The 12,842-nt window shown below is 35.8% G+C and overlaps 1 protein-coding gene across 8 annotated transcripts in view; it reads left to right on the top strand.

Moving 5' to 3' along the window:
• Nucleotides 1–12,842, top strand: part of BRD1 (bromodomain containing 1) — a 78,848-nt gene that overhangs the window by 57,899 nt on the left and 8,107 nt on the right. For all 8 annotated transcript variants that reach the window (XM_049813598.1, XM_049813599.1, XM_049813597.1 and 5 more), the window contains 2 exons: nt 6,652–6,787; nt 8,098–8,225. In XM_049813598.1, coding sequence (XP_049669555.1) covers nt 6,652–6,787; nt 8,098–8,225 — 264 coding nt within the window. The remainder of the gene's footprint in view (nt 1–6,651; nt 6,788–8,097; nt 8,226–12,842) is intronic.

Here is a 12,842-nt window from a genome sequence, read left to right as displayed (position 1 = left end):
CGCTGGTCTGAAAGACTGCTAGGCACTAGGTTTTTGATGCCATGTACTGATAGATAATTATCATGCTTTTTCATGATAAAAGTTGAGAATGAAAAGAATCTTTATTGATTCTAAGTTTTTAATAACTCTTAAGTTTTCTTCTAATTTATATCAGGTGAGAAAAATAGAGGTCTTCCAATGGAAGATGTGTAAGAAAGTATTTTTTCTAAAGGATCTTTACCTTTTGCATTACTGCGTAATTCAGAAAAAAATGTTTGTAAAAAAGAATCTGGTCTTAAATCCTCATAAGTAGTCTTTGCCAAGATAATCAGAAGTACACAGTCCTAAATATCACTGACTTTTCATAGTCATTATGTTTCTTGTATTCTGAATGGCATACCATTGATCTATGTGTGATTCAGGCACTTAAATATTGTACTTTACAATCATCTCTGTGTGTTTTACATGTCATAAATCATATAAACTAGAGCTGACTAAAGAATTCAATTTGTAAAGTTAGTTTTAAATTCTTCAAGTTTTGTGCTTGCACTTTTTAATGGCATTTTGTACTATACTACTACTGTCATCAGTCTTTTCTATACCACTGGAACGGCTGATACTCTCTAGAAGAAGTTGTAAAATGTCTTTTTGAGAAATGTTTCTGCTTGTATGTTCTTTTTTTTCCTTGCAGATTTTTCAGGAATGTTTTCAAACTTCCACTAGTGTTGCCTCCCACTTGTATATTTTAAAATGTCTTCAACAATCATCCTACAGTACAGTGGTCCAATTGTTGTAGTGCACAGAGCAACAGACAACCGTTATCTTGTGGAAGTTGTAGTTACTCAAAGTTGATTAGTTTTCCTTGCTGTTGTGCAATTCAGATTCAGCTGTTTTAATAGACTCTCATCTGATTAGCCAGAGACAGTTCTTATTCCCAGATCTCAAAATCAGTAGTTACAGGATGAATTCTTACGCATTCTTTTGAACCATATCAGACTTTGACTATTCGGTGAGCCACCAAACTATTCATTGCATGTTACTTAAACTGACAAAGATGAAATTTTTCTGTTTAGGATCTTCAAAGCTGCTGCTCTTTAGTGTGTAGGTGCCACATCATGAGCTCACACTGAGCTTTCTTTGCTGTCTTTGGCCTTGACCAAATTTTAAGCAAGTTTTAAAAGCTTTATTTCCATGGGGATTCTTCATACCAAACTTTATCATCCTTGTGAGTAACTGGGTCCCATTTTGTCTGCATACTGAAGACTATTTTAAGAACTGTAAACTTTGTGCTCAGATATTCATCTGTGTATTCTGAAAAAAAGGATTGTGTCTAATAGTCTTACTGCACTCCAGAATTTACTGTTGGAAGTAGACATTTATAGGGTTACTCTAAGGTTCACTTTTTAAAAACTTTGTGGATGCCTTCCTGTTGTTGCAATACACCCATTTTCAAGGTTTGCATATTTAAGAATACAATAACTTCTGATTATTTATTACCTTAAAGTATTCCTTTATCCTGTCTGTGCATACCTGTATATATAAATTCTCTTAAATTAGGGTCATCCCCCTTCTTACTCTTAATGGAGGGATTTTTAGATACATTTCAAAACCATATTCTTGATGCATATCATGCACGTGGAGGTTGTATTCTATGCTTTCAATGATTTGCATATATTTTCTTTTTCAAGAAAGAGGACTGAATCAAAGTGCAACTTTTAATCTAGTTTGACCTCTTTTGAAACTTAGCTGAGTATTAGTGTTAGAATACGTGGAACACTTGTATCATTCTGTCTCTGGACGCTACTGTAAGGATGGCTTATTTATTTGAAAGCTCTGTTTCCTTTCAGAGAGACTTAATGGCTTTTTCACTGTCTTCCAGGTTCTCATATTAACTAATATCATGCTGGGTATTTATCTCTTTGGATCCTAATTATTTTCTGTTATCCTCAACATGGAATGGAACTCAATTAAATGATCATTTTGGAACGCAGAAAGACAATTACATTTGAAGTAATTATTTTGGATCATGTTGGAGACACCAGCCATCCTTAAAACAAAACAAAAAAATGAACACTGTTGGAGGAAGTCTTTGACATATATGAAACTATGCTCTTCATTCAATATATTGCCCCATTTCCGTAAGTTATAAGTTGTACATGTTGTAGTATATGTGACACAAACTGGTCGCAGATTTTTAGCAGTCCCAACGTTCTTATTCCCAGAACATGCTCTGTGAGAGCAGATTAATTAAAAATGTTCCATCTCCATTCTCTTCCCTTTCCCCAAAACCAGTCTCATCCTCCGTGGAGAAGTAAAGCTTACAAAAAAATGTTTTGCCTATTTTTGTGCATTTATGTAGTTTTGGTAAAATACACATTTTTCTTTAATAAATATATTTTAGTGAAGACTAATGTCACTGGTGCTGGGTAAGTGCACAAGTCAGGACTTGATTAGTCCTTGCTTGGTAAAATGAACCTAAATAGTGTTAAATAAGTGCTGGTGCGCTGTGTGCATTGTTTTTTGAATGCTCGCACTTTTTTAGTGGTTGAAATTATTTAATGGTTTCTCAGCTCTTCAGATGTGGTTTTAATACAGCGCTTCATCGTACATATGGATATGCTGTACAAGTTCTGCTTCTCTATTTTTGTTTCAGCAGAACTGCAAGATGCGATTGCAGTCTGAAATGCAAAATTCTGTTTTCTGTGGCAGCATTTTTGTACATTCATGGAGCATGCAGCTCCTTGGACTATCCTGAGTTTTGTTCCTGTGTCGTTTTTTCCGAACTTCTGCTGTCTTTTGGGAGTTACCTCTTCCTGCTTCCACTTGGTATGGGCAACAAGATTTTAACTTGCTTGATGTAGGCAGTCAGTGAAAGTTTTAATTACAGTTTATGAACAAGCTGCTACTGTTGAGAAAAAGTTGAAACTTCCCCTGATGAATACAATTTTCAGGCCAGTGAGAAGCCTGTGAAAAAGTATCAAGCTGATCATCTTTGGCTTGTGTTTTTTTTCTTCTTAGTTTACAGTTGTTTGTTAGTGTTTCTTTATTTTTAAAATGGTTATGTGTTATATGCCATGATTTCTTTTTTTTTTTTTTTTGAGATGAAAGAAGTTGAGTTCTGCCTCTGAGAGCAGACTGCTTTTTTGAAGAAATGTAAGAAAAGAGGGAAAAATCCACAAATTTTAGTGGTTTTAGTTTAATGTTTGCAGGGTTTGTTTTTTGTTTTGTTTTGTTTTTTTGAGAGAGAGAGGTTGTTCTCAATCAAGGGTGTTGGTGAGGGGCTATGTGTATGAAGTTCAGTACACGACAATAAAGTTTGTCTCCATGAATGTAGAAAAAGCTCATTTGACCTAACAAAACTATGAGCTTTTGGAAAATGTACATGGCTCATAGAGGTTTGTTGCAGGTTTACCCAGGCTACTAATCCGCAAATGCAGGATGAGTTACATCTCCCATGGATTTTCTTTATTTGACCTTCTTAGTAGTATCTTTTAAGCCAATAAAATGCAAATTCCTTAAAGTGAATGAGATCTTCTTTAATCTCACTTACTCTAGTAGCTACAGAAGATGGGGTGTTTCTTGATTCATGGGAGAAAGAGTTTTGTAATGATGTAAAAAAAAATTCCCAGTTATAGCATATAAATGTAGTATATCTGTTTAGTTTTTGCACATCAGTGATAACCATAAAGCACTTTTATTGCCTGGATTTTTCTGGCAAGTGACAAGGTCACTTGGGAACTGCTGCATCTGTGACGACATAGGAGTGTGTTTTGTTTAAAATAAGCGTTGAGGTCTTCCTTTCTTAAAATAATGCCTATTCCTTATAACTTCTGAGAAGTGGACTGTATAAACTTGAGTCCTATGGATTGTGTAAACTGATGTCATTCAGGGATTGATATTCAGGGAAATTACTCCTGCTAATAGTCTGCATATTCTTTGTTCTTCATACTTCCACAAGCAAAAGGGCAATGTGTCTGAGAAGCTCTAAATTCTTTTGCACTTTAATATTGCTTATTTATCAGAAAAGTTGGGAGTTTTTCCAGTGTTGGTAACCATTCTACAGATAGAAAAAACTTTGCTTACTGTAATCTTAAACATCTCTGTTAGTGAGTTAAATAAGTCTTAACGTAGGTTATGTTTAAACTAGTATAAGGCTGGACTACCACTGCAAAGAGCTGTCTCCATAGCTACAGTTGCATGTTTCTGTTGCATCGCTTGTTCAGCAATCAGGCAATCATGTGGTTGCTTTGCGCAGTGCATCAATGAAAACTAGTTCATTACTATGACCATGTATTTCTTGGTACTGACATGGTGATGATGAGAAGAAACCATTGCAAGGGACTTGAGAGCACCAACGTGTCCATTTCGGTGGCAGCAGAATCATAAACTGATTGAAGCAATCAAATTGTGAAGCTACTCCCTAATTTTTTTTGTCCTGGATATACACATACATACAGAACCAGTGTACATAGAGATATGTAGCCACGACATATTTGGCATACATATGGTTAAACTTTTTATACATACTCTTACAAGAATAAACAGATATTTCCTTCTGCTTTCTCAGTCCATTGGGAACCTGAACTGTGCGCTGGTTCTGGTAGCCATAATTACTTGATCTGTGTTTAAATTTAAAATTTCATCTGTGATCTAACTTGTTTGTGCTGATAGCTGATTTATATTAGCTAGATGCCTGAACGATAACTTGACTAATGTCTCTCTGGCTTGTGGCAGGATGAAAACTAAACAGTTTCTACACCTCACTTGAAAAATAGATCTGATGGGATATCTAAGAATAAAAAATAGTTATTTGCAGAGATGTAAGAGATATGCTTTTTATCTTTGGAGAATGTTTTTTCACCTTTTCATTTCAGATGCTATGTGAAGTGTACTGTGGTAGTTTGTAGGGGAATTTAAGCTTTCTCATAAAGCATACTCTGTTTTGACAGGTCCTTCAGCATAGTCTATAGCTGACCTTCTTAATCTCCAGCTATTTGTACTGACTTGCTGAGAATGAGAGCAAGATTAATCAATAGCATGTAGTTTGGTGCTTGAACACTGAAGACAATGCTACCTTCATAATTTTTTTTCTTGTATAGGAAACCAAAGGCAAATACAGGAGTTACAAAACAGACCCTATTAAATGAATGTTCTACAGTGTCAACTAAATGACCATGAAAGAGAATGCTTATCTATAAATCTTTCAGACCATTGAAAAAATTCTCCTTTTTCTCTTAAAAATCTAAAATTGTGTTGATAAACCGAACGGAAGGTCTCCTGGGTGTGGAGGGAGAAATCCCTTAAATCACTATATGGAAATGCCTTGAAACATGTTTGGATCGTACAAAGCAACTTCTAAGCTCAAGTTCCTTAGTTGTCAGCCTTCTTTGCATAGGTCTTCATAGCAAACAGACTGAAAGAATTAGAACTTAATAAAGGGAGTTCTGCCATAATTGTCTTATACTATAATGCTCTGTGGAGAGACACGTGAAGTTACATAAGCTTATTTGACTATGTCTGAATGAACAAAGATCATGATGACCTTTAAGACTCTGATAATAGGATGGCTGGGATGGGTAGTTCCTTCTTGCACTACGAGAAGCATGCTGGTCGGTCATACGACTTAAGTAAAAGCTTTAATTTATTTTAAGGAAATAAATGTGCTCAGAATTGAATTAGTGTTAAAATTTTGTTCTCTTTGCAGGCTGCAGCTTGCAGTAGCTGTTTGCAGGCTAGTACTATTGTCTTTAGTCAGTTCATTTGTGTTGATACTCTCGAGTCTGTGTTGGATTCTTCCTCTTTTAGTCCTGACTTCCACCCCTACCCCACCCTTGGGAAAATCTTCAGAACGCTATCTTAAACCTCTTCATTTGTCTATTAATCAAATATAGAAGTGGCTTAATAAGAACTACACTGTTTGTGAATTAGCAAACCCAGAGCAGGATTGGTGGCAGCCCGTCAAGTCAGTAGCTTGTAATATAAAAGCCTTTTTTACGTTTTTGTTACAATTATGAAATTAAAATATCCTTGGACATATATAAACTTGTGCCAGGGGAAGGATAGTCAAAAATAGTAATGTGCATATTATTGATTGTTCATCACAGAAAACAGACATGATAATTTCAGTCTGAATTTACTAAAATGGAAAGACTTTCAGGAAGAACTAGATAGCATCAGGAGGGAATCCTTATCACACTCTACTGCCAGTGTTTGAAAAGGTTTTTCAGTATTTCTTGACTTACGGTTATAATGTTGTATTCAAATGAGTCTTGTGTTGACTTGGTAAATCTGCCGGGTTTGTAACGCTATTTGGTTTTTTTCTTGGTTTTTTTCTACCCAGCTTCTGCAGCCTGACTGTTTTAATAGTTGGAAACATTACATACAAAGACTGCTTTGATACTCCATTTGGCATTTCCTATATTATAATCTTCACCTTTTTTTATGTTACCTAAATTTCCATCCTGTCTTTAAAATCTGGGTTACAGGAACCTCCTATTTAAAATATTGTGTTTTGAAATGAAATTTTGTTAATGTTCATGTTCTTTCTTTTTCATCACATCAAAATACTTGAATTACAGAACAATAATGATACAGTGTGTGAATACAAAAAGTTGTTAATGAAAATGGTGTCATTTCCAGTTTGATGCAGTTTGGTTTTGTGTTATGCTCTAGGTCTGTCAAATGGTTTTGGAGATGGAAATAAAGAGAGAGCATTAGATGATACTCCGGGAAGAAAAGTTGAACCTCGTCGCCGCTGTGCATCAGAATCTAGTATTTCATCTAGTAACAGTCTTTTGTGTAGCTCAAGGTAAACCTGTAAATCTGAAATACAAATTTGAGACTGAATATATCGGTTTTTCTATACTGCTTGTGACCCACATCAGTGGATTGCGTAAATTTTAGAAAAAAAGAGTACATTTCAATTTTCTCAGTTGGGTGTCAAATCTGAGGCATCTTTCAAGATTGCAGTATTCTTTTGTTGAATTCAGGTTGTTGCAGATCCAGGCAGTTACACTTTATACTTTACTATGCTTCTCTTGCTCTGTATAGATACATAGACATGTTTGTGCATATAGTATCTTTTTATAATTATCTTCCTAATCCTGAACGCTAAAAATGTGTGTGATTGCTTTGGCGAGGGGAGGAGAAAAGCAATTTCCAAAGCAGAGTCTTGTACACAGGGAAGGTAAATTCAGTAGCTGTGGAACTGTAGATTATCAGTCTGTGATCTGGATTACTGGCTAGTTACTGCAGTGATGATAGTACCCGTATACCAACTATTGACCTCTTTGTGAAGTCTGTTATTAAAGTCAGGACTGTTAGAATGGTCACCTCTGCCACCATTGGTAAATATTTCTCCATCACCAGTGGTGCACATCTTCCAAAAGCACACTAATCTCAGGATAAAAGGTAGCTGTCTCCAGTCCTGGGCTCTGAGGATGGGGAATACAGGAGTATAGGTTAAATCTGTTAGAGAAAAGGCTTTATTCATGTGTTTAAGATTGGTATTACACTGTTTAAGGGAATGGTGTTAATGCACTCGTGTCAAACAAGCTTTCAGAAACAAAGAGAATTTAATATTGCATCTCTTGTGAATATGATGTATTGAGGATTTGATCTAGAATAATTGCCGTTCAGGTTCTATGATCTCTTTAAAGAAAACTAAAGTGTGCAGAGAACAAACTTCTGATTTTGTGTATAGACATTCTGCAATTGAAAGACTTGAATTTGTAGCAAAAAATGAAAGATAAAATAATTGTGTTTCCTATGTAGTGGAACTGTTGGAGCAGATGGAACATGTTTTCATTTGGCCAGTATCCACTGTAACACTGGAGACAAAGCAGCTTCTCTCATTTGTGCATGTCTAACCTGTACAGCAGTTGAGGTGCAGTTGCATACTGTTTGTCTTTTGCTGATAACCAGGCAATTCTGTGCATGAAAATAATCTGGGGTTTTGGTTTTTATGTTGTTGTTTGTGTTTGTTACATAAAATTTGTTAGAGATTGCTGCTCTGATTTTACTGTGTACTGATGAATTTTAAATTCTTTTTCAAAGTCTTGATTTATACTGAACAATGTTCCTTATCAAGTAACAGTTTTAATATTAATACTTTTTTAGTTTCAGCCTACCAAAGTGTGGTAAAGGTAAACCTGCACTTATACGAAGACACACACTTGAAGACCGAAGTGAATTGATATCATGCATTGAAAATGGAAACTATGCCAAAGCAGCAAGAATTGCAGCTGGTAACTATAAATAATTGTATTCTTAATAATACTGTATAACTATAATTTTTTCCATTTATTTGACAGATTCTAGAATTCTTATTTTTGCTGGTGAAATAGATTAAGCATTCTGAAAATGGTGTTGATAACATTGCAGAAACTACTTGTTTCTGCTTTTGACTCTAAAGACTTTGAAAAGAATAGTAGCTGATTTTGGGTTTTTTTATTAATAAGTAGTATTTAAAGTGATCAAGCTACTCTAGTAATACAAGCAAAACTTCACCTGAAGTAGTATTTGTGGTTCTGTCGATATTTTTCTTTGTTGGGCATTTTCGTTTAGGGTTTATTTCTCATATACTCGTCTGCATAAACATGTTGACAGATGGATAAGACATGGTCTGCTTTGATGCAGGAAAAATTTGAAATTGGAAAGAAGTAGATCTTTCTAGGAATGTACAGGATAGTACGTTACCAAGTTTTAGGGAAATAACTACGTTCTGTTGATATGTTTTCCACCTGTTTCTATGTTTTAATTGCATTACAAGGTTTAAGTAGGTCATCTCTTCCCTAAGTAGAACTGTGTTTGTGTAATGCAGTGCTCCTATGCTGAAGTTAGGCATCAGCCTTGCAGTGTCTAGCAGGCCTGTCTTTAGTTTCTGACCTTAGAACTCCTCTCCCCCTCATCCTGGGTGTTCCTTGTCCAGGACACTTTCATGTCTTTCGAGTGCTTTTATCTGACTCTGTTTGCCTTGGTCTGTTCTTTCCTCCCCATATGATCAGTTTTGTTTCTTTCTTGCAGCTAATCTGTTTTCAGCTACTGCTTCATTACTCTAAGGTTTAGTATCTTTATTATCTGTATGGTAACCTCTCATACAGGACTTAACCTTTCCCATTTGCTTTTCTTACTCTGCCATGGGTAGTCTTCTATTTAACACTTTCCACTTAGAATTCCTGTACCTGTTTTTTCAGAACTCTCCTTGTTCTTTTTCAGCTCTGTCTCTGTTCTCAGATAGATTATACAGCTACCTAAAAGAAGGAGCAAATTACATTTAACAGCATTATTTTGTATTACTATATATTCTGTCTAGTTTGAGCTCTTTTGGCTGCCTTCTGCACCCTGTTACCTCAGCAGATCAAGAGGAGGAAATAAGTAGGAGGGAAGTGAAGACACCTGCTTATGTTCTGTGCATAACTGGAATTTTACCATGATTAACTTATATTAGTTAAACCCCAGATTTTACGAAGTAACTTAAAGGGTCGTTCATTCTTGGCAAAATGTCTCAAACAGTTCTGTTTGACAGAGTATATATGCCTTCGAAACAAACACAGTGCTTACAGTTATGCTGCCTTTAGGTGAAAGGAATATCTTGTTTCTATTTACAAGATTCTGTCTCAGAACCTGTGGTATGGTATGTTTTAACACTGCAATTAGGATGGGATGCAGTTTTGCATTGATTTAATGGATGTAATCGTTGTAATGCATGCACGCTGAAATACGTTAGTCCAAACACAAACAATGTTACAAGAGTGCTGTTGAAATCACAAAACCAAGTGTGCAAGTTGGGGCATGCTGTTTTCTGTAATACTGCTGCCATATTCAGCATTTTTGACTTGTGAGACTGAGTGAGGTATGCTTTAGAACTAGGTCCACTCAGCGTACTGGACAAGTTAAGACTATTATGGAAAAATATGTTCTATATTGAAATATGAAGAACATATTGAGATATTAATACAGAAGATGGATTAAAGTTTCAAAGACAGAATTCTGTCTAACTTTTGAGGCTTGGAATTGTAGGCTTAATAGGGTTTTCTTGGTTTTCAAATAGAATTATTTGTATGTAGTACCTTGTTGTCCTCGGTGTGCAAGAGCACTGAAAGATGAACAGGCATGTGCTATGAGTGGTTTTCATTAATAGCTGCTGTATACAGAGATGTGCTGATGTTTGTAGGTCTTGGATTCCTTTATAGGGTCAGGAAATTGCTGCACCAAAGTGGCAATGTTTTCTTTGCCTGTCCCTCCTGAACCTTGCCCCAGTCATTTTGCTTGGCTATTCCTTGTTCCTTGATCCAAGAATCTTCTCTAGCTCTCCTGCTCCCAGGTTCTCTCGTGCTTTTTGTCCCAGTTTTCAATTCTTTGTCCCCATCTTTGTCCAGCCAGTTGATCCACCCTCTTGTCAGATTCCCCCCCCCCCCCCCCCAGTAAATCTTAGTGATGGTATTTTTTCCAGCAGTGTCTAGATGCTCTCTTTCCATTCAGTCCCATCAGACTGGTGAGCAAGAGTAGGCAGGGCGCAGGTTGTAGGGGAACATTTTGCTGCATGTGACTCAAATAGCTTTTCCCTCTGCGTGGTCTAAATTTCAACAGGTAACATTGACAGCAGAGAGAACACTTTGTCCAGCCAAGAGTTACACAGTAAAAGGAAAGTATTTTTATCATCTGTGCTAACGAATGAGCTGCAGATACCACAGCCACCTCTTGGGTGGCAGTAGTTTCGGAGCTTAAATATGCTTAATGTCAGTGGATTTGTCTGCAGATTTAGGTGTTAAAATCAAAGTGTCCTCTATGTAAACAACAACAACAACAAAAAAAAGGTAGCATTGTGCCCTATTAATCTGATCATCTTTCAGTAGACTTTCCTGGATCATCTTTCAGTAGACTTTCCTGTTTGTGGCTGAAGTTTCTAGTTTAAAATAAAATTGTCCTTTGAAGAGCTTGCATTCCTCACTGAATGCTATGCAGATACTGCGTTTGAAGTTCTTAGCTCTGTTTTTGAAGGCAGAAGTGCCTTAAAGTTTTGAGACTTGTGACGATGGCATGTAATGGGTGTTTTGCTCAACTTCCCTTAAAAAATTAAACATATTGACTCTATTATGAGACTGATACTGAAAAAAACACTGGTTCATTTAAAAATATTGTAAGAAGTCTGTAAGGGGAGGAAAAGTGTAATGAGACATCCTTATCTTTACCCTAAACTGTGTAGGATCTTAAGTCTGGCTTGTGGTGTTTCGGTACTGTTGGTTTTCAGCTAGTGGGAATACTGTTATTTAAAATCTTTAGCAGTATGTTGTCCTGACTGCTAACTTAAATTCATTGTCTCTCGTAGCTTGAGGAAATAAAGTGGTGTTTATGTTGGAAAGGAAAACTAGTAACCTATATGTGCTAGTATAGTAACCCCCTATCACCACATGGAATAAATTCTGATTAGGAAAAATTCTGGGACTCTTTTCTACTGTGTATACACCTGAGAAGTCTCTGAGGGGATCTGGCTGCATGCATCCTGTCAGACTGTGTACGACCTTCCACTCAGCATTAAAATGCCATTTTCTTTGTGTCATATCAACTCTGCAGCTGAGAATAATGTAGGTTTCTTTTCTTTCTTGTCAGCTGCCCTGAAGAAGAGGACTTGTACTGTTTTTATGTACCGGATACAGTTCTATATATGTTTTTCAAAATAGTCTGTGTGTGAAGGATACATTAATCTAAACCTTCATGAGACACTTTCTAACTGGCACCTGAATACTTAACATACTGTTATTAATAGAGCAGAGAAATAAAAGAAATTGTCTAAGTTGCTTTTTCTGTTGTGTTAGCTATTGCTCTGGTAGTTTTATTCTGAGATATTACCAAGATGGTTCATCTGGATTTAACATGTCTTTCCATAATATCCAGTGTTTCATGTATTCAGCTGTACTCTTAGAAGTACAAGAACGCTGTATGTATTATATTTGTGTGTATTATATGTTTATAAATCTGAAGAATATTACTATGGCTTTTAATGAGAAAGTTAATGTCCAAGAATGCCCTTTCAAAATATACAGAAAGGAACAAATAAACAAAGTAAGTAAATAGATTTAGTAACTGTTTTTCCAAGGTCATGTAGTTCAGTAAGAAACAGTGTAAATAAGACAATTTAATTTCATGGGTTTCTGTAATGGAACCCACTAATTAAATATCTTCTCTGTAAAGCCTGCAGAGATTGATGACAAAGATACCTTTTTTCTTTAGGAGATTTGTTCAAGGTCTTAAAGACACTGGAAAAATTGCATTTGTTTCTCTCTCTTCTATGATGCCCACACCTGTAATAGAACCTGTAAAAACTTTTAGCTTCAAAAACATCTAACATCTTTGTTATGCTGTGGTGGCAAGTTATTATGAACTATTGCATTTTGATAACTGATGTTACATAGTTGTGCATCTCTAAGGTCACACTTCCCAACAAAGTATTTTCTTGAAATGTTGATACCATTACAAATTAAAAATAAACTACAATTGAATGAATTGGCCTTTGGCTGAAAATTGACCTAGAATGTATTGTGGAGAATGATTGACTTTTTTTTGTGTGTGTGTGCGTGATCACCTTAAACAGTTTTTCCTTGCTATTTCTACTCTTACAAGGTGTGAAACCACTACTTTTCAAGTACTGTTTTGTGATACTGAGATAGAAGGTATATCTGTATGCCACATTTCATAATAAATAAGCATTGCCCATTTTAAATGGGAGCAGATTGGGAAGAATTGAGGAGTAAATCATGTTTTGGCAAATAGAGAACTACTTTTATCAAGTATTGCCTTACTGCTAAAAAAAAGTGTGACTGCAACCTCTGAGTTGTATTTTGATACCACGTTTCCCCATACAA

This window comes from Accipiter gentilis, chromosome 11 (assembly GCF_929443795.1).
Source record: "Accipiter gentilis chromosome 11, bAccGen1.1, whole genome shotgun sequence".
Taxonomy (NCBI): domain Eukaryota; kingdom Metazoa; phylum Chordata; class Aves; order Accipitriformes; family Accipitridae; genus Astur; species Astur gentilis.
Note: the sequence above shows the minus strand (reverse complement) of the source record. Positions and strands in the feature narration are given on the sequence as shown.